Source organism: Pyrgilauda ruficollis, unplaced genomic scaffold (genome assembly GCF_017590135.1).
Source record: "Pyrgilauda ruficollis isolate IOZ18807 unplaced genomic scaffold, ASM1759013v1 scaffold28, whole genome shotgun sequence".
Taxonomy (NCBI): domain Eukaryota; kingdom Metazoa; phylum Chordata; class Aves; order Passeriformes; family Passeridae; genus Pyrgilauda; species Pyrgilauda ruficollis.
The window spans coordinates 4,868,093-4,890,956 of NW_024524155.1; the positions used below are offsets into that span (position 1 = coordinate 4,868,093).

General features: G+C 37.4%; 1 protein-coding gene across 14 annotated transcripts in view; it reads left to right on the forward strand.

Moving 5' to 3' along the window:
* NRXN3 (neurexin 3) overlaps positions 1 to 14,260 on the forward strand; it is a 914,575-nt gene extending 900,315 nt beyond the window's left edge. For 8 of the 14 annotated variants that reach the window (XM_041471888.1, XM_041471893.1, XM_041471894.1 and 5 more), the window contains one exon: positions 13,421 to 14,260. In XM_041471888.1, the coding sequence (XP_041327822.1) occupies positions 13,421 to 13,722 (302 nt within the window). In that variant the 3' untranslated portion in view covers positions 13,723 to 14,260. Of the gene's footprint in view, positions 1 to 12,796 lie in introns of all 14 variants that reach the window. The other 6 variants (XM_041471885.1, XM_041471890.1, XM_041471891.1 and 3 more) reach the window with 2 other exon arrangements.
* Positions 14,261 to 22,864: the final 8,604 nt, after the last annotated feature.

The window sequence follows — 22,864 nt, forward strand, 5'->3', positions numbered from 1 at the left end:
AAAAAAAGCCTTAGCTGGTCTGACTACAAATATCAATCTTCAGTCTTTCAAAAAACATCACAGCAGATCTTGCTCCCTGGAGAAAGAGACGTTTAGAGACACATGGGAAGAATGCTTTCAGGCCAGTGATACTGGTTGGGCTGCTCAGCACTGGAAGAATCAAATGCTCTTTGATTTGAAGGACTGTGAAAAGATAATAAGCTTATAGCAAACACCTGAAAAATTCTTTACTGCTGTGGCAGTTTAGCCCTATGATTTCATTAGCTCTCAGAGCGATAAATGTGCTTTCATTTCTGATGATAGTTTTTTAGCTCATTGCTGTAAAGAAGCCCCACTAATTAACTCTTACACACAAACCCAAACAGAACAGCATGTGGGACTTTGCCAGTCATTTTCATATAGATGTTCTTACTATGGATTGCTTTTTTATTTCTGAGCTTCAGATATGCCCATGGGCTTAGAATGAGAGAGCATTTTACCACTACAAACAGCTGGTGCAAGGGAAGTGATATAACTAATTTATATTCTTAGGCTCTTCCTATCTCTGTGTTTTGTAGTGGACCAGCTATTTCAGTGCACTTGTCTTGAAGATTGAATTAGTGCAGATAGCTGATGGGAATCACAGGAACAGATTTTTCTTCTGAATTGGGTGTAGGAAGAGGTTTTGCTTTGATACTTAGTATTTAATCCTGTTAATCTATGTGTTATTTGTTCCTTGTGGTATGCTAAGCATTCATTTGGCTGGGTGTCTGAAAAACACTATGAAAGTTTAAAAGCATGCAGGAATGAACAGGTTGTTTTGGGAGCTAGTACAAGCAGGAAGAGCCAGAGTTGTGTTGCAGTGGGCAGAACTCAATGTGGGATTCAGTGTGTTAAGGAAGAGAGAAACTGTCAACTTTAATGGAGAATAAGGACATGAAGTTGTGTAAGGGGAAGTTTAGGTTGGATATTAGAAGAAGGTTCTTCACCTAGAGGGTGGTTGGGCACTGGACCAGGCTCCCCAGGGAAAGTGGTCACAGCACCAAGCCTGACAGAGTTCAAGTGTTTATGCAATACTCCCAGGTACATGGTGGGACTCATCTTGGAGATGGTGCTGTGCAGGGCCACGAGTTGGACTTTGATAATCTTAGTGGGTCCCTTTCAACTCTGCCTATTCTGTGATTCTGTGACTAGAATGGTAAAAGACACGGAATTTCCAGAGGATATCATGAACATGGGTACTGTAGTGCAGCCCTGGATCCTAATTTACCATGCATCTTTCATATTGCTTTTTAACACATACACACACATACACACAGAGACAGAGAGAAAGAAGTGTGCATTACCTTCACTTTTCTTATTTCCCTTTAAAATGCGACTTGAAAACAAAAAATAGTGTAATAAAACTTTATCACTGAAGTCAGTGAATGAGGGGCTTTTTGTATAATTGTTTCCCTGTTGATATATGGATTTTTTTGAAAACACTGGCTATCAGCTCAATCCTTCAAGCAAGAAACTTGTAATCTTTGATAATACAGATGTTGATACTCCCAGTCCTTTGATCTACTTTAAGTTTTTGAAAATTAAGAAAAAGAAAAGCTTCACTAGATATGCTTTTTAGTCTTTTTGAGGAATAGTTTTTAGTTTTAGTTTTAGTTTTTTTGAGGAATAATTTGCTAAGTGTTCAGTAATAAAACAGCGTCTTGTAACTTCATGTGGAAGCATTTAGGATCCAATTTTCAAATTAGGACATCTAATTTTGACTATTAACAGACAGATTTTTTTTTAAATACTGAAGAAGGTTTTACCAGCTTCAACAGAAATTGCTGGACCCAGATTTTCTGAAGAACTCTACTTCTATTCAGGCACATCTGTATTGACCAAATAAAAAATTGCTTAGCACCCTTCAAATCCTCTTGTAAGGCTATCAAGATTTCCTTTACAAAATCTTGTCATCTCTTTAAGTGTCTCTGGCTCCAGTTCTGGTTCTCCCTTTTGGTCTTTCAGGCAGTAAAAGGCTTTTCCAGACCCTCACGCAATGAGTTAGAAGTTTATCGTCAAATAGGGCATAAGTATTTTCTGGAGAGACCTGACATAGACTGCACAGTTGGCAACCAGACTCATGCCTTACAGTCTGTTTTGCATCAAAGAGAAGGCACTCAATTCTAATGTGCTGAAGGGGGATATTTCACTGCTCTGAAAATCCAGCTACAAGTCATGACAAATACTGATTAAAATTCAAAGCTTAAATGCCTCTTTGTGAAACTCCCTAAGTACAATTAAACCAGAGGCTCGGAATCCTGGTGGGGAGTGATGTCCAGGGACACTAGCCTTGTAACCTTGCCAAACAAAAATCTCCACTGAGGTCTGAAAAGGCCTCACTTCTGAAATGTTTTTCATATTCCTAAACAATTTTTTCTGATCCACAAATGAATCCCCAAATTTTCCTATGTAGACCAACACTTTGCTTCCTGTAACCCGCATGTTTTGTCCCTGGGATTACTCTGACCAGATTTCCTCTTCTGTGATTTGACCTCTTCCCTTCCTAACACGTTTACCAAAGGGATGTAGGAGATAGGTCCAGTGTAGTCTCCCAGCATAGGCATGGTACATTCCAGCTACAGCTGCACTGTGCTCTTAGTCAGTGCAACCTCATCCCTTCTGAAGTAGAGCTCTTATATAACTCCTCTCAGAACTGGACACTTTTCAGTAATACCTCTAAAACCAACCCAGGCTGTTTAATTTTTGTGGGGTTTATCCCCAGAACTAACACTGATCTGTCAGTGGCTTTAGAGGTGCTATTGCTCCTCATGTTTATAAGTACCAGAACATCCTACCTGTTTGTTATCGTACCTACACAGAAGTACCCCCGGCCACATCCACAGAGAGGATATCCCCATTATTCCCAGAAATTCAGTCTCAAGATAGCTCTGACTTCATCTGATTGGTGGTAACATGGTTACCACCATGTAGTATGATGGCTTATGGAATGATCTTACTGACATTCCTGATGGAAAGCTAAGGTGTATGCAGTGCTTACAGCCAGATTTTCCCACCTGCTGGAAAGATTTCTCTTAGGCAGGGTCCAGAGTTTTATATGTAATTTTGTTGTCTTTTAAAACACCAAACAAAACAGTTTGTTTGCCTGGGGTCCTGAGTTCATTCTCTGAAGGACTCTGATATCTAGGGGATGGTCTTTATGCAAGAAAAACACAGACATCATGTGTCATTAAGGAATTCAGAGGAAGCTGAGGGAAGCCACTCTAGGACATATAGTATCTGGAATATTGTTTTAGGAAAGAACCAATTAGTAATAGCTCCTTGAACTTTTAATACTTTTGTACCATAGGAGAAAGTAGTCTGTCTTAATGCTAGCAGTGGCAGCATTTTCTGCCACTAGGCACAAAAATATGCCACTGATTTCAGGTGTGCCTTGGAGAGTTAGAGTCAGAACAAGGGATGGAATTTTGGTATTTGAAGGGATTCAAACAGGTCATAGTCAGGGTGAAAATCTATCCTAGGATAGCTTATAATTTGTCCTCACCCTTTTCCCCTTGTGACCTCCCCCAGAAATGCAGAGATCCTGCTGGAATGTGCTTTGCCCTTTCTGGAGAGGCATGGATCGTACACCCCTTGTCCGCGCCTTCCCTTCTGCCTGCCCGCCCCCCAAATCCTTGCTTGCTCTTCTGTTTTTCTACTTTCCCTAAATGCAACTTACTTTAAGCATGCATTATTATTAACATCCTACAGTAAAATTAAGCTATTATATAACCCATTTGTCGATCTCAGCCAATTTCTTCTATCTTTTTCTATGTCTATTTATGATGTACATCCAGACTGCACGTCTTTTTTTTTTTTCCTCTCCATGTTTATTTTAAAAATAAGTGATAAAAAAAAGATGTATTAAAAAAAAAAGCAACACTCAAGGGTGGTGGGTTTTTTGGCCGACAATTGAAAACGTATTTGAACGGGAGGGGGATGGAAGGAAAGAGAATCCAATTATTTAAAAAAAAAATTCAAATTATGAAAGTGTCCCTAGACTGCTTTGTCTGTTCCTTTCAATGTGTGCATCTGGTTTGTCCATCTTTGAAAGTGTGTGGAATAATTTTTTCTTTGAAAATGAAATTTTAAAATCCAGCAATTGTTCTTATCTCCCTTCTTCCTGGGAACAAAGAGAATTCTCAATTTCATTTTTTGCTTTTTTTTTTAGTATATCTCTACATAGTTCTGTTTTGATGTATTTATTTTCAATGGTTGAATTTCTATCTTAGATTTGGTTTGTTCCAATCTAATAATGAAAAAAAAAAACAAACAAAACAAAAGAGTTATGAATTGTTTTCTGCAATTTTTTCCCTCTATTTCTGTCTTTAAATAAGGAACTACTTCACTGGAAGAATCCTACAGCTGTATTTTTGAGATTCTCTAGGGAATCTGAATATAAAAGCAGTCTAATTTGACAGTGGGGATGGGGTGTGCAAACATAATATTTACATTTAAAACAGTACTTTTGATGTACTCAAGAAACAGTTGCCTCAAATTACTGAGAATATGCTATCAATTTGATGGACTTCAGAAAAGATGATTCTTAGAACAAGAAGGCTGTGGGTAGCTACAGATGAAGTTGTTCTAATTCCAATGCATAAAACTAGTTTCCTTGGTTTTTTTGTTTTACTCTCTGGTTATTATTATTATTATTATTATTATTACTATTATTATTAGTTTGTGTATTTTTACTGCTATTTTTAGTAGGGAAAAGTCTTAACTGTTTTTATAATTTGAGAACCTTTAATGAAAATGTAAATATTAATACTATAATTATTAATTTTTTGTAACTTGCATGTTGAAGAAGTTGCAGCTTAGGGTTTGTGAGATTGTCAATGTTAGAGTTCTGTTCTTTCTTTTTGTTGATGGGCATGAATATGCTCATTTGTTTTTGTATATTGCCCATCCCTTCCTTACAGCCAGAAGCTCTAATGCTGCTAGATCACTCCGTACCGCCCTTACATGGACATGGCAACTGACTTACACATTCACTCCCATCATCTTCATCTCCTGTGTAGTACACTCATAGATTTTTACACTCCCACTCCATCCACCCCAAGCATTTTTTCTTCCCATAAGTTTCCCTTCACCACCCCTTTCTTTAGCATTGTTAAAATTTTATGTGCAGTCATCCATTCCTTAAAACACACACACACAAAAATTATAGAAAAAAAGAAAATGTTTAAAAAAATATATATCAAATTGACCAAAAAGGCAAAAAAGCAACAAACTTTGCTTTTCAAAAAACATTATATGTGTAGATATGCAAACAAGCAAAAGTAAATTCAGTAAATTGTACAGGATTTTTCAACTGCAATATGCTAACAACTTTACATAAGATAAAAAAATACAACCAAAAACAGCAGAAAAAAAAAGTTCAATTTGTTAAGGTGCAAGATTTTTTTCTTTTCATGTTATGTGGTGTGGATGTATGTGTTGTTGCCTCCCTGTATCGCCCTTTGTTGTAAAACAAATATATTTAAAAAGAAATAATAAACATTTTGCTAAAAAAGTTTTTAAGAAACAACAGCAAAAAAAAGCAAGTTACAAGAATGTGGCAATGCTACTTGTCCAAGAGCATTCTTACACAACTTTCTTTTGTAAATTTTTCCTTTCATGCCAAAAAACATGCGGGCAATTTGTTGATGTAAGTTGACTGTTATGAAATCAATGTGGTATGCTTTCTAAATATTTTTATGTATTTTTGGTTACCTTTTTTTAAAGGAAATAATGTTTTTGATTTTCATAATTTTTTTCAGTTCTCATAGGTTTTGATCTTTCTTTTGCTGAAAAAGTGAATTACTTGTTCTGTTTTTTCTTTTCTCTGACCTTGTTGCTGTGGCATTTTTATTTTCTAGTGTATGGTTTTGCTTTAGGAAAATATATATAAGTTTATTTATTTTTTAATCAGTTTGTATTTGCCTTTATGTTACGTGCTCTTTGTATATTGTTGATTGCCATATTGTATTGTGCATAGGACGGGGTGAAGGAGTCTGAGGCAGTTTGCTTCTGTTCTTTCTCAGTCCCCTTCTAGAAGTTTTCTTTCCCTTTCCCCACACGAATCACCAGTAATGTTACTTCTTTTCATGCTATTTAAATTGTATTTAACCTGGTGGTGTAACCTTCATGTCAAGTCAAAATTTATGGGACTTCTTTAGTATTTTGGTAGTTCTCCGGGTTTTCCTACTGCAGCTCTACAACATTTCTACTTTATTCCCATGAAACTGTTTTATTTCTATCGAACTTTTTCATTGCTGGTTATGTGCCTGCTGTCCAGTCCAGATGATACTCTCAAGTGTACTCTTACCAGGTTAATGCACCTACCATATTACTATTAGTATCAGACTTGATAGCATCGTCTAGAAATGATGCAGACAGATCCTGAACCTCTAAAATTTCCTTACAACAAAAGAAGTTTGCATTAGTTTCTTCAAAAAGCAGTGACTAAAATAAGAGAAAGCGGTACTTCTTTATAAGTGTGTATGTTTTCACCATTTCTGCATAGTAATGCTGTGCTCAGCAGATATATTAGGCTCAACCGCCAAGTCCCTGGGACAACTGATACTGAAAACATAAAAAATAATTGTACTGAATAGGAAGCTGTTGCCAGGTAATCAAAAAAGTTTAAAATAATGGTGGGAGATAGAAGAGGGCACGCCTCAATTGGTTCAGAGAAGCTCAGTGTCTGGGCACCAAAATTCTTGGTTTTCCTCTATAATTTTTCTTCTATACATAATGTCAGGACCTCCCTGGAAGGTTCTGTTTCACTAAAACTCCACAAAGGTGACCAAAAATTTTCATTAGTAGCAGACAGCCCAACATTAACTTGGGATTCATGACCTTTCAAACTCTGTACCTTCCTGTCGCTCATGAGCCATCTGTTGGGAAACACTGCATTTACAATGTCTTTTAATATAGTTGGAGGGAGGGGCTTAGGAAATGCTTTTCAACCAACTCCACCAGAAATCCAGTTTTATTGAATGGCTTTGAGAACGATATAGTCTCTGAAATGAAAAGGAGATATCTGAGATAAAGAGTTGCAATATTCCATTGTGGAAATCCTGTTTTTCTCACTACTACTCTCTGTCAATTGCAATTAATTCAGACTGCAAGAGTATAAAATATTGAGAATGCTCATATACTAAGTTTTGTGTTAGCATCATCATTCCTTTGAATCAGAGACTATATTCTGAATAATTTCCTCTTTTTATCCTCAGAGGACTCAAAGCAGAATTAACTAAATACCATTAGACTGAAATTTATTAACTCAGCCTTTTAATAAGAAATTATCGTGTTGATACAGGGGAGGGGGAAGGTAAGGAATTATTTCTCTGGCAAGTATTCCATATTAAAAATGGAGTCAGACTTCAGAGGAACATCAAAAGAATAGAATGAAAATTGCAAACTTTGGATGCAGAATTTCAAGTATCTGCAGGGATGGATGAATTGTGCAGCCTTTATGAATGACATTTTAAAGCTCCTCAGTTGCAGCTGGAAAAGAGAGACTGTAAGGTGTGTTCCTTATCAGCAGCAGCAGAAGATGAATCTTTCAGGCTTCCTTTTTGTGTGCTTTTTGTCCTGTATCAGTTTGATGCCTGAAACTCCACTGAAGTAGTTGTGGCTCTAAAGATGAAAACCAGCAGCTGCTACAGTTTTTCATGTTGTTTTATTTATCGTATTTTTTGGTGCCCTCTACATTCCTGGCTTGCCCACACCATCCTCACAGTTCATAAGGCTTCTATTAAATTTTAAACACTCTGTCTTTTCCAGTGGCAGAGGACTCTGACTAGAGCTCAGCTCCAGAGGTATGAATTATATATCTATAAATACACTCATAAAGCAAAAAGCAGGGCAGCTCCAGGGCTTAAGCAGACCTTTTATATCCCCAGTTCTCTTGGTAGTTTAAAGAAAAGCACAACTCCATGAAAGTAGTATATGTGTGTTAGATTAAAAGGCTAATTTTTAATTAATATATATACACTTTCTGGAATGAGAAGGCCAAGCAAACCACTGGGCTGTTTGGTATAAGATTCCCCATCTCACAGACTTCAGTTCTCTCAGAGCTCCTTGCAGTTTGTTGTTAAGTTTTTTGGGGTTGGGGTTTTTTTTCATCTACACTGTGGATGAATTTGGCATCTATGTCACGGCAGAGGAAACAATTTTATTTGTTTCTCTTTTGTTTAGTTCTTTGGCATTGTGTTGTCAAGAGGAGCTTTCTAAAACACATATTTATATTCAAGAAACATCACTGTTTAGGGGAGAAAGCACAAAGTAGGTGAAAAATAAATCTGGAAAATCCTTGTCAAATCTTTGGATTGCTAAAGTAACCCTGAACTCAAAGCATATACAAGTGAACACTTTTAACTAGTGCTTAACAGCCAACAGAAAAAAAGGGGGAGAGAAACCTATAACTACCAGGAAACAGCCTGTATCACTCACAAGTAGAATCTAAGTCTTACATGAATATTTGTTTGAAAGCCATGGCCCAAACGGGGTTGCAGCCTTGCTGCTATTTTTTTTTCCGTACCACACAGCAATTTGGAAATTGAAACCTGTAAGTTTTATTCAAGGCTGCAAAGCATTAATTTTGCAATTGAAAAATGGGTAGACATCGTGAGGAGAAAAGAAAATTTGACAAACATAAAACTTCTCTCAAACATATTTCCCTTCAAAATTGTCATGTAAGGTTTTTCAGGGGCTCCTCTAGCTCTTTCTAGAGGCCTAAATCTATAAAACATTTGCCTTCCCCAGCAAACCATTCAGGATCCAAATCCTGCATAAGATATTCTTGACAAGTGGCTGTTTAGTTTTTTAAATCTTTCACTGTTCACCTTTAATCTGACGTGGGGCCTGGGCAAGAGGCATCAGTACTCCACCATCAAAGGACCACTGGTTCCAGGCAGCTTACTCCACCCTCAGCCATTCTTCTGTGAAAGATGATTCCCCTATACACACACTCACAATCTGCTGGTCACCAGACTCCCTCTCATGCCTCTTACCTGTAGAAATGTAGTACCTCTTACAGAGTTGCTTGCAGGTATGATATGAAAGTTTGCACTTGCTCCATAGATACTGGTGATCATATTTCTGACACTGTCTTGGGAACTTTTCGTGATTTACATTCCCTGCTATCTTTAAATAACACATTTCTCTTAGACTAAGTGGCATTTTTATCCTGCCATTTTTAAGGATGTTTTTATTCCCCTATAAATCGCACACCCCAGGAAGTATTCATTGTGCTTGCATCCTCTTAAACTTAGAGCTTCAAGTTTGCTGTGAGTTTTGCATAGATGCCTAACAATGCAATAAAAGAGAAGCCAGCTTTGATACCTAAAGTGCTTTTTCTGATTTATTGTCACACAGCCTTTTTTGGCCTCAGTTTCTTCTATTAGGGACAATAAAAAAAATTAAAAATCAAAACATTATTAGCACCTTTGCATGTACCTGATACCCCACAAAAGTAAATGTAACAAATTAACTCCTTGATGGAGAAGTGATTCCTAAGGAAGGACCTTAAACAGTCGCTATTTCTTGAGTATGCAAGTAACCATAGTGTGGGTCATTTGGACAATTTGGAATGAAAACTAGTGATAAGATTAAATAATTGAATAAAAATTAATCCAGTGCTCCTGATATGAAAGTTATTTCTCTCCTCACATACATTTGGGAGATGAAAGCTTTGTAAAACTTAGTTCTGACTCTGTCTTATTGCCTTCCATCCAACAGACTTGCTGGCATTGAAAAGCTCCATTATTTTCTCCATCACTTATTTAAAACTCAACTCATCATAGCAAGTCTATCAAGTTTACTTAATATTTCAAGATGGCTGTGATTGTTTTTATAGTTCCAGCAGGCTTGATCATTATCTCAAGTCCTCAATAGCAACAAAAACTATATAATTATGACCTGCTTTTAAATACAAAGGTTACTGGGGCAAAAGGATAAATATATATTAAATGTAAGAAATGTCTGATTCCTTCCAGAAAATTAATCATTAAGAGGACCAAAATAACTTATTTTTGGACAAAAGCTACCCAAAATATTGCTCCAATGGGTGGCAGATCACTACCTACTGATGCTGTAGGCCAGTAAAATAGCTTTTAAGAACAAAGGCACTTCAAGGCTCCAGATGAGCAATTAAAAGCTGACAAACTTTTGTTTTTCCAGTTGAGTGTCACAGATGATGAATGAAAATCACAGATGAGTATTGCAATTGAACAGTAAAACACTGATATTAAAAAACTGTTTAAAGGAACACTATCTATCCCTGACTTTCTGGAATTTAAATTCCAGACTTATGCCATTTGTTGAAATCTTCGCTTAAATTCTGGGTATTTTATTGATTTTTTTTACCAGGCTCACAGATGATCTTTCCCTCCAAGGCATACTCCAAGTTCATCCTGAGACCACCTGTTTGCATAGATTATAGATGCTCTACTCAAGACATGGATAGGCCTTCTGGACATATATAAATCATATTATATGCTCTAGTTTCTGCATTGCTCAGAAAACAGCTCAGATAAGTGAGCACAAAATGCAGTGTAGCCATTTGGCAGATGACACTGTAGGCTTTTTTACATAATTTTTTTGAAAGCATGTAGTTTAGAGACATTGATACTTATTTCTTCAGTCTCTCTGCAGTAACAAAAGAGATATATGAACATACCGAGGAAGCTCAGAAAACTAAACAACATGTTCAAATTGTCTCTTTGTATCTTAACTTAAAACTAGCTTTGCATGAAAGTATGCAAACTACCACATTTCTTATTTTGGCACAATTTCTGCCCTGTTACCTCTGAGAGAATTCAAACTGTTTCAATTGATTAAACTGTGTCACCACTTAGTTTCCCATTAAGGAAAAGAATAAGCCATGTTGCTATTTCAGCTATCAAGATTTAATCAAAGTGTTAAATACCTTTTTCAGTATATTTCTATCTCCCATGTGTAATTTGTTCAAATATAGTGCTCTCCAAAAACATTTAGATGGTATTTTGATTTTAGACAATATTCCTTATAGACATTCCACTGGTAGAATTCAATGGGAAACAAATGCATGTAATATATAGGGTAGATTTGAGAAAGTAGAATTTTTGACCCTGATGAATTCGGCATTGTAGCAAGGCCAAACTGTTCATTAGCAGATATTAATACATAACTAAAACCCAGAATTATTTATTTAGAAACTACAATTCCTTTTGTACGTGCTCCTTAAGCAATGGTCAGTATAAATCAAAATTTCCTATGCATTAGGAATCTTCTTACTGAGTTGCACTCCTTTGAACAGATCTAGGTGATTCTCATTATGTCAGCTCAACAATTCAATTTATATTTTAAGCTGCTTACTTACATGGCTAAGCGAAGAAAAATTACCCAAATGAAAATTTATGCATAAACTTTCAAAATCAATATAGTTCACTCTAAAAAAAATTGTTGATGACCTGTATGTCAACAGAAGACTATATAACCAGAGGTAGAGGAATTAGATAAATTCATAAGATGCCACACCTTTTTTTTTTTTTTTTAGTCCACAATATAAAACAGTGGAGTGTTAACTACCATAGACTCAAAAGTAGAAGTGCAGTCACATTATGATATAGAGACAACAAAAGGCTATTACGCTAAAATTAGCAATATTGCTGCTCAGAATCCAAATCACAGAAATGATACACTGATTTTCTTGTTTCATTTGCAGCTTATTTTGTTGTAAGGTACAAATGTTACATCTATAGCTTTACTGTTCTGCTTGAAGAGGAGACCATAAGTCCACCTTGTTTTCAGCCCTCTGTAGGCAGGTAACCATCCCGTTAGAAATCAGTAGAACTGATTGCAGCTGTCTGCCTGTCAAGAAGTAACAGTAGGTGTGAAGACAACTTCTGCAGTACAATCCTGGGCTCAGGTGCTAACTTGGTACATCAAAGTCCTTATTCAGTTTTTTTGTCAATCACGATAAAATCTATCTTAATTTTTAATCAAATTATAGTAAATGAATATCAAGAAGAATGGAAGATGAAGATAGCATGGCACTAGTAGCCCTAAAAGATGCAAGGAAAGGGACATTCCTAGAGTCAAACAGAATGCTAAAGAAAGAGTAAAAAGAGATGAAAACTGAGTAGAGCTCTGTATCTTCATGGACCCAGTAAGTACTTGGTTCTTATTCCATCCCTCACGTTCATGAGCCTTCCCACAATTTAAAAGCCAGACAATGATCAGGAAGAAATGGATGAATGGAAAACACCTTAGGAAAAGGACTTATGTACTGCTACAGAGGGTGAGCATATTAGAATGGCAGAGAAGAAATACCACTGTTATTTTAAATGAAAATAATCAGAAAATGAATAACTGGCAAGATGAGCGGTATACAATATATCTAGGAGAACACTGGTTTATGGCAGTCTAAAGTAATTAATTTAAATAGTCTTGTAACCAAATGCTTGAAAAAGATCACTACCAAAAATTTATGACCACAGAGTCACTTGAGAGTATCTCCAAATATAAAAAAAATTGGATCTGTAAAAATTCAGGATATTTCACTGTACATGCCTAGCATAGGTAGGAAATGGAGCATTCACTTTATCAATGTCCAAGCTGGGTGGGAGGGAACAATGAAAGGCAGCCCCAGGAAAGTATGTCGGTAGTGCAGCTAGAGAGAGAGAAAGCTGATCCCTGACACCTTTTCATAATGCCCAGATCCTCTCTCACCCTTTAGTGAACTGAAAATGATGCATTGTGTCATTAAAATGTACTAATCTTCTTTTTTTTCTCTTTTCCATCCCAGGAGGTGAATTAGTTATCCCTCTACTTGTAGAAGACCCTTTAGATATCCCTCCTATTGCTACTCGTGCACCTTTCATTACACTTCCCCCTACCTTTCGCCCCCTCCTCACCATTATTGAGACCACCAAAGATTCCCTGTCCATGACCTCTGAGGCGGGGTTACCTTGCTTGTCGGACCAAGGCAGCGATGGTTGTGATGATGATGGCTTGGTGATATCTGGGTATGGCTCAGGGGAAACCTTTGACTCTAACCTACCCCCTACTGATGATGAAGATTTTTACACCACCTTCTCCTTGGTAACAGATAAGAGTCTTTCCACTTCAATCTTCGAAGGTGGCTACAAAGCACACGCACCCAAGTGGGAATCCAAGGACTTTAGACCTAACAAAGTCTCCGAAACTGGTAGGACTACTACCACGTCTTTGTCCCCTGAGCTGATCCGCTCCACAGCTTCGTCCTCGACTGTGATGATTCCCAAATTGCCAGCTGGCAAAATGAATAACCGTGAGCTCAAACCCCAGCCTGACATAGTCTTGCTTCCGTTGCCCACTGCCTATGAGCTAGACAGCACAAAGCTGAAGAGCCCGCTAATCACTTCCCCCATGTTCCGTAATGTGCCCACAGCAAACCCCACGGAGCCGGGAATCAGACGGGTTCCGGGGGCCTCAGAGGTGGTCCGTGAGTCGAGCAGCACAACGGGGATGGTCGTCGGCATTGTGGCTGCTGCCGCCCTCTGCATCCTCATCCTCCTGTACGCCATGTACAAGTACAGGAACAGGGACGAGGGGTCCTATCAGGTGGACGAGACGCGGAACTACATCAGCAACTCAGCCCAGAGCAACGGCACGCTCGTGAAGGAGAAGCAGCAGAGCTCAAAGAGCGGCCACAAGAAGCAGAAAAACAAGGACAAAGAGTATTATGTGTAAAAAAAGAATAATTATTTATATATAAATATAGAAATACTTAATGAGATTTAACTGAGATATCAGAACCATTGCAGCGAACAAGATGATTAGGAGATATCGTTTGTGGGAAAAAGTATTGGGAAAAAATTTCAGCAGTGACTGTTAATGTCTAAGTCATCACTTGGAGTCAGCAAACTTTGCCCTAATGTATTATAAAGCACACTTAGCGTTCTGGAGATGGCGCGCACAGCTCTGCTCTGTTAGTGAACTTGGACATCTCCAAATCTCCTCCTCCGCTGAACTTTCTGCAAAGGTAGAAGACTTCATGGCTTACTTGTTTCATATCTCCAAGTGAGTCTTTAACAATGTTCGTGATCCCTGACTGTACCAATAATTTTTCAGTTTACTTATTAAAAAAAAAAAAAAAAAAAAAAAAAGAAGGAAAAAGAAAAAAAATATAAACGTTATTAAACAACAAAGATATATTGAACAAACTGATCTGGCCGTGTCCAGCATACACATAACTTTTCGAGATTGGAGGAGGGGAATAAATGAGTTTGGAGATTGTTGGTTTTTTGGTTTGATTTTGTTTTGTTTCTTGGGTTGCTTTTTGTTTGGTTTCTTTGGTTACTTTGGGTGAGGGAGGGAAGAGTGGAGTGGAATGATGTGGGGGGTGACCCAGGACATGAGAAGAAATCTCGGAAAAAAATTCCATAATAAATAAAGAGAGACTATTACCGTATATGAATTCAAAAGCTACCCATGGTGTTTACTCTGCATATCTGGTTGTATTGTCTCTAGAATTCATCATCTAGTAGTAAGTTGTTTGCTAACAACGCAGTGAAAGTGTCTGATGAGTGGTGCTGAGGGAAATTGTCGTGGAAAGCTGGTTCTCTTGGATCTGGCTCCAGAATTTGTAATTGAACTGAAGAGCAGATGGGTTTGGATCTGTTCTGATCAGTCATTGGCTTTATTTGAGTATAGCACTCAGTATGCATTTGACAACCAAAGTATGGTTAACGGGATTCGGAGATTCAAAAAAGAATGCTTAAAAGTTATTAACTGTTCTGAACTGAATATACTGTGCAAAAGTAAAGGAGCCTTCCTCTGGGATCTGGTTCTGTGACATTGCAATGCATGCAAAAAATAATAATAAATCAGTTTAATAAAGTGATCAGAAAGACACCACTGGAGTTCAACTTGTGACAAGACCAATGAACATCAGAAAAGCTAAACACTTGTAAAAGAATGCAAATTACATAGTTTTTGACATATAACTGTTTTTCATATGCAATATTTTAATTTTGTAGCTTGACATTTCAGATCATCTCTGTCTTTCCATTTGCCCTATTCTCCCTTTTCCTTCTCTTTTATATAAAAGAAAATAAATAAAGCTGCTGTGACACACAAAAAATAATAAAGAAAAATTAATTTAATAATTTAATATATATATATACACACAGATATATTTATCATGGTATGTTTGATGGGACGGCTGGAACAGAAGTTCTGTTATGGTCTTAATGCAGAATGAGAATGTTCTTGAAGAACAGAGTAAAAAGAAACAGACAACAAAAGCAAACCTTAAAATGTGAAGGGAGCGTGTGTTTTAGCTTTGTCACAGTTACCTGTGTCAAAAAAAAAAAAACCTGAAATTTTGTTTACATATTTTACTACTATTTTTTTGCTAGTATAATTTCTATATGGATACCCTAATGGTGTATATACTGTTTTATGGTTAAATTGGGAATGTCTTCTGTATTATTTAACTTATTTAATTTGGTTGTTTGGTTTCTACTTTTTCCCAGTTATTGTGAAAAGGATTATCTTACTGTACAGAACAATAGTGAGGCGGTTTGACGGCCATGCCTATCATGTGCAAAAAAGTAGATGAGGGAGAGAGGGACAGAGTGGAAAACAACAGAAACCAAGACGGGCTGAGAACCCTGGGATATCAGAAATGAAAACTTTTGCTGTATGCGGATGAAAACTAATCAGCTGTTTAGGTTTAGAAATCTACTCTTGCTGGTGTTTATAAGTCGCATGAATATTTGACTTTGAAGAAGTTTCATCAGATACACACACGCACATGGGAACTTAAATTCAGAAAAACAGTCTTCTCAAACACTTAGAGAAGGCGCTTTCATGTGAACAAATATTTTCAGTGCGTGTATGTGTGCGTGTGTGTGGTGCGTGTGTGTGTGTGAGGTTGAGCTTTTTTCTTTTTTATTTTTTATACTAAAAAGAAAAAAAGACAGGTTTTAAAAAGGTATGAAAGCACGATTTTAGATGACTTAACTGGCCGAAACTATATAAAAGTTGATTATATCTTGATGTCTGTAAAAGATTGCTGTTCTTGGAGTCTTGGAGTCTTGTGAAATGATTTCCTGCTTTCTTTCTTCCTTTCCTTTTTGCTTTCCTTTTTTAAGTTAAAGGAAAAATATTTACACTTTCCTTTTTTGTGTAAGTTTCTATTGGACAGTTTTTGGGAACATGTGCATTTCTGTATGTGGGCTACTACCATATCCCTGTTGCTTTATGGACAACCTGGAGAATTTTTATTTGAGTTATCGTGATGTTATTGCTTTTTTTTTTCCTTTGTTTTTCTTCTTCTTTTTGATTCTTTTTCTTCTCTTAGTTGCAGTTTGTTTAAAGATATGCTTAGCAATAAAATGTTCTTCCCAAAGCCCTGGATCTTGCTGCGTTTTTATTTCCAAAAGACTTCAGGGAAATTCCAGACGTTTAAAGGTGAAAATATTCTGTGATGTAAGTATCCCACATGCCACAGGAGTGTCTAGCCACCAAATTACAGAATCATGTTCATGTTTGCATTCTTCTGTTAGTCCAGTGAACCTTTTTTCTTTCCTTTACATGGATATAAATTAAACTTGACTCTGGAGTCTTTCTCATACCACTTCCACCACCTCAGTTGCATAGTTCTCTGTAATATGGGTTTCAGTTGTCTCAGATAAAAGCATACCTAGGACATTGACTTAGTATGCCCTTTCTTATGTGCTCCCTTTGTAGTGTGTAACTCTTTCAGTGATGTTTACGGGATTCTGGATTCATCTTTGGTCAGGAGTCAATGGTATATGGTCTGAGTGTTCACTTCTTTCTAGTTAACCCCAACTACGGTACTGAATGTTCCTTGCCCTACTGGGCATTATAGTCTGATTCTGGCCATCATGCAAAATTGTCAATACCCTATTGTTTAGCAAGTTGTGCAGAACTTCAGTTCACAGTAGTTGTGTGGGGTTTTGACAGATTCAAGCTTTCCAAGCTATCTGCAAGGTTTTTTACTTTTTACAGGCATCTGGAGGTCAGCCAAATGAGTATTTCACAGCCCTTTCATTTTCATCCAGAGAAGACTTCATCTTTTTTCCCCTAGGTGGAATCCATAGGTCTTTTGAGCAGCGTCTTCCACAGGTTTCATTTATAATCAAATTCAACTTAGGATAAAATGATTGTTCAGGTATTGCCTCTGATTTTCTACATTGTTTTTGCTCACATTTGCATAGGCAAGAATATGTATGTGTACCTACATGTAAGGTTCTTTTACTGTTTTCATTTCTTTTGTGAATCATGTTCTGACAGATTCCCACATGTATCAAACCCACAGGTTCTGGTCTAATCTTCACTCATTTCCCTCCCAAAATCATTACATTTCTGAGTGATGACTGGTACCTAATATTTCCAGTACTGGAGCAATAAGCTGGCATGTGGGAGATATAGATCTGAACCTAAATATCTTTTCTAATATTGCAGAAAATTTCCTTATCACCAAGCAGTTGGTGTTCTGAAAAAATATTTTTCTTCCTCAGAACTTCTCTCAAAACCTGTTATACTTCATATCATTATGAAATATTATGTGAAGCAAGAAATTTCAACCTGACTTACCCTAACCCTCTGACTATAATCATGATTTTTCTCATTTTTTCTGTCATCTAATGACCATTTTATTACTTAGGCTAAATGAAAATGTCAGAAAAGAGATTTCATTGCTGCCTAAAAGGCTTGGAATTATTGTGTCTTTGGCTCATCACAGAACCATAGAATTGCTGAGATAGAAAGGGACCCCTGGAGTTCATGCAGTCCAAGCACTACCACCCCAAAGCAGAGTCAATGTTAGCAACTCGACCAGGACTATGTCTATTTTTGTTAATATCTCCACATGTAAATGCCACAATCTCTCTAGGCAACCTGCTCTGTACAAGCACACTCGTAAACATTTTTTGTTGTGGTTTGATGAAATTTAATCCATTTGTTCCCATTTCCTTTTACCCTTTTTCTGGGTACCAGTGAAAAGATCCTGTTTCTCTCTTTTTTACAGCCTCCCTTCAGGTGTTCATATATATTAGTAAGATTCCCTATAAGCCTTTGCTTTTTCAGGCTGAGCTGTCCCAGCTCCCTCAGCCTCTGCTTGTACAACATATGCTCCAATCACTTATTCATCTTCATGTCCCTTTATCAGACTCACTCCAGTATCTGGAACAGAAAAAATTGCCTTACCACCATCACTGAGCTAGGTAAATAGCTCTTTGCAACAACCAGGACTGAGCAGCTGCTCCTCTTCCTGCCATTTTCTACTGGTAAACAACATCCCACTTACTGTGACACTTTTTGAAGACCCCTCTCTTAGCTGCCTAGTCCTGTATTCCCAAAACTGTTCAGCATATCTCTGTTTATTGCACAGTTGCAGAGGTTCTTCACTGAGACAAGTAACGAAAATCTGAACACAAATGGGCTTGAGCTTTCAAAGCCCTGGTGTTGCAGAAAAGGTCAAGTGAGGAGCAATGTCAATGCTGGTTCCTTTTTCAGACCTTTCTGTCTGTGCTTCTTGTCTGGGAGGGAGGGCAGATATGCTGGTCTCCTCTGCAGTTGCCATGCCAGTCTGTTTTTCTTCCACAAGAAGTGAGAATATTCTGATCAGACAGTTTGGCAATAATGATTAAAAGAAAAATATCCTTCCTGTCAGTTCCATAGTGAAAGTATCTTCAATCATAAGGTGATGATGACTCCCAAGGAAGGCAAAGACACATGAATTATAACTAATGAATGTGACTCGACACTTAGGGCCTAAGTTAAGCATGTTACTTCTATGGAGATGCAGTTTTTAATGCTATCAGTCTGTAAGGCGTTTGCAAGATTACAAAGTTCTGACAAGGGCCCTGTGAGAACATAAAGTCACATGCAGCTGTTGCCATTTTATCATACACCCTCCCTAGCTGCCAAGGTTGGCACTGGCTCCCTAGAAGATATTTCTTATATTGTGGAACAAGTCACTGCCTTTCCCTTCTGACATGCAAATGATAACAAAGAAATGGAACAGCAACAAGACTTGCTTCCAGCTGTCAGCCTCATCGGATCTTCTTGGGTTGGTAGAGGTACTAGCATGAGAAGAAAGACTATTGCCTGCTGTTTGGCTCTCTGGATGGGACCCAGGCTGAGCTCTGAGAGCACATTTGCCTAGGTGGTGTAGAAGTATTGCAGCCAGGGGTGTTCTGACAGATGAAGGAGGTTGGGGTGCAAGGTCTTGACTGTCTTTTAATTGGTGAAAGTTTTCTCACAGTAGCAACATCTGTTGTGTTATTTAAGAAAAAAAAAAAAAGAGTCAGAATCCCTTATTCAATTTGGTAGAACACTTTATAGTAAGCTATCGCACTCTGTTTTCTCTTCAGACAATACACATTGCGCAGTGCTATATCTCCTCTCGGTCCCCAAACAGTTCCCAATAACCTCATTTTTCTGGCATACCTGTTCATATTGTCCTTCACACATCAGCAAATGCGATGCCATTCAAGGAAAATTTTCAGTAAATGTTGGTCTGCAGGGATTTTATGTTTGTAATTTGGGCACATGGATTGCATGAGAGAGGGAAAAGAGCATACTCAAGAGATTTTGTTAGACTGCATATAGCTAAAGAAAGGCTTAATTTTTAAAGGTATTAAGCTGGCTAATTCTTATTGAAAACAGGGGAAATCAACTACGTAAACACCTTTAAAAATTGAGGCTATTTCAGTGTAGCAGTCAGATAAAGTTAATTAGCTAGTGTTAATTGCTTGGGCTTTTGCAGTACCTAATGGTGTAGGCAAGTGGTGGTCAAGGTTCTTTTTTTTCTCACAAGGCTTACATAACTCACCTGCCTTCAGAGTGGGAGTAAAAATGAGAGATGGTTTAGATATGTTGTAAATTGCCTGGAGACAAATCCATTTCAGCATGCTAGGATGAAGCTGCATGAGCATGCTGTTTCCTTAAATTCAATTGAGGCAGACCAAAAAAAAAGAAAAAAAAATTTTGGCTTATTTACATACCTTGTAAAAACCCAGCTGAAGCCCAAAACTGTACTTCTGCCACCAAGCACAACCTAAAGCCACTCATCAAGAGTTTTCATCTACCACTCCATGCATCGCTTTTCTCTGCCTGTTTACAGAATACAACAAAAGGACAATGTCCACATGGGTCAGAAACATCCCTGACAAGCAGCTGGAAAAACTTAAGGCATGCTTTTCTTCAATGGCTTGTAAGCTGGGCACTATGCCTAACAGCTTTGGCTGATGCACATGGAAAATTAAACTCACTGGGAAAGAATTTATATATATATATTTAATAATGCTGCCAAAGCCTTTGTAACACTTTGAAAAAATTCGCTCAGCCTTTGGATTTCAGGAATACTTACATAAAGTGTTAAAACACAGAACAACAAAACAGGACTGACTCACAACACCGAAACAGAAGTGGAAATGGGAAAAGTGAATGCTCTGTAAACCATTTGTAATTGTATCTGCATGACCTTCTTGGTGCACATGTTTCTCACAGTTTTCAATCTTATAGCCTGGCCCAGTAATTCAAAGTTGCTACTACTATCAAGTGATGGTAACAGCAAGTCTTTAGTTGTGTGGGGAAATAGATAAATGGAAGGATCACTCACAAGGTGATGAATTCCCCTTCTGAGGAACAGTCTCCAAGAGCTATTTTTAAGAACAGATGAAGACAAAGAAACTGAGCCTGCATGCAGTGCACAGCGATGCACCTAGTAAAGCAGCAGGTGAAGAAGAGGATTTTGATTTCCAAAACCAAGAATACTGAGCTGAGCTGTGACAGGGCTAAAACTCTTTGCATATCTTGAATCAAGCCCAGTTGTCCACATGCATCATGCAGTGGAGTTTACTTGTACTGTGCAGGACACTTCCTCTAGCTCTATTTGAATTCTGTAAGTATTTGATCTCTACCACTTCTTCTACATCACATGGTTATTCATTTCTGCCTGTTCTCTGAGTCACAAACATTAATTTACATCCATGGTTCCCTCATGAGATGATACTAGTATCTTCTCTGTACAAGGATGGAAATTAAGACAAAGATATTTGCCTGTGGTTATATAGAAAACCCATGGTTGTAAGAAGATTAGCCCTCAAAACTTCCAGACTCTCCCACTTTACTCACGCCTCCAAAGTACACTGTGGTGCTGCCAGAGGTATAACACATGCATTCCTCCCATTAACACTAGCTTCTCCAAACCAAGAGCTGGCTTGATTTGATTTGGCTAAGAAAACTTAGAACAAATGGTGTAAATGCAGGAGCTTCTAAAAAGAGAATAAAAGACTTCCATTTAAAAATGGAAACTATTAGGTTTCTAACTGTTTATTTTAAATGTCCTGGATTTATACATACTGGTAAAAGCACAGGCACATGAATGCATTTTAACATCCAACGTAGTTTCTAATCTGTTAATCAAGTCCTTTTCTCCCATGTGCATTGTGAACTAGAGCTTACTTGTACTGTGCAAGTACTATACTCTGGCAGTACTAATCTGCTAGAGTCTAGCTTTGCCATCTGTGAACTCCTGCAGAAAGTCACTGCCTGCATCTGTAATATTTTGCTATAAACAACTTTTTATACCAATTACAATAACACCAATGACAACACAATTTTATTACATGTAATTATAGGAAGTAAGACTAAATGCCATATCACAGCCCTCCTGGGTCAGTGAGAGTTGAAGTTGATTGTTATCGCTCACAGTCTGCACTGAAATACATAGTGTTTCCAAGATTTTAGATAACAAAGATATTGTTATCTGGATAAATTGAGTCACAACTCTTACAAACATTCAGAACCTACTGAAACTTCCTTTGAAGCTAATGGCAAAGCTTCCTGACAATAAACAGAGAGTGCTCCCTTTCCATAAATCTCTGAATCTCTGCAAGTTTTGCTGTAAAAACTGTTTGGATGTTTCCTTTTTTTCCTTACCTCATGGTGTTCACTGATTTATTTTTTTTTAATATTAGCCACATTATGATCATAAAGAATAACAATTATGGTATGCACTATAAAGGTTTACTTTGAACAAGGAAAGTTTCTGAAGGACTGTTTCTGCTCCCTCGAAGCCTTTTTAACACAAGGATTTGAGAGTACAAAAATTCTCAAGCACCTCAAAAGTTTCTCTATTCTGATGTTTCTGGGCCCTCAAAAACAAAATTCTTTTTAAGTGGCCATAATATCAACATTTCTTCTACAGAAAGGGACCTACAAATAAATTTACAATTCTTATTTTACCTACAAATAGCTTTACCTTTTTTTTCCATAGCTGATGGCATCTCATAGTACTGCTTTCCCATTGACTAATTTGCTCAGCAAAACAGAAGAAAATAAGCTGCATATAGAGTGCATCTGGGTAAATGTAAGCCAAATCCATCAACAGGACTGTTGCATTTAACATAAGCATGGGCTCTTGCACTCAAGATACACCTGCAGGGTGAACACATCTGACAATGCTATTTAGCACTAAGACACATTGTGATTGAGCACTTACTACTGAAGTTAAGAAATGCTGTGTCACTGATCAAAAAATATATAAAGGGAAAGTATGTGCAAATCTGAAGCCAGTTCTGATTTCCCTATATAAATTAAAGGATATATACTTCCCTCCTCAAATTCTCAATCAACAGTACAACCTAATATATCCCATATACTAAGGATCATTTCTTGCAGTGGCACCTGTGCAGCTTTGTTGAAGCTATAATTCTTACATATTCTTGTCCAAAACTAAGAAGTAGAACTACAAATTCTTGTTTATAAAAGCAATTTAAAACTATTGCTAAATGTGAAATATGGATGCAAAATGGTTGTTCTATCCCAATTAGAGCAGTTCCCAGCTAGGTTA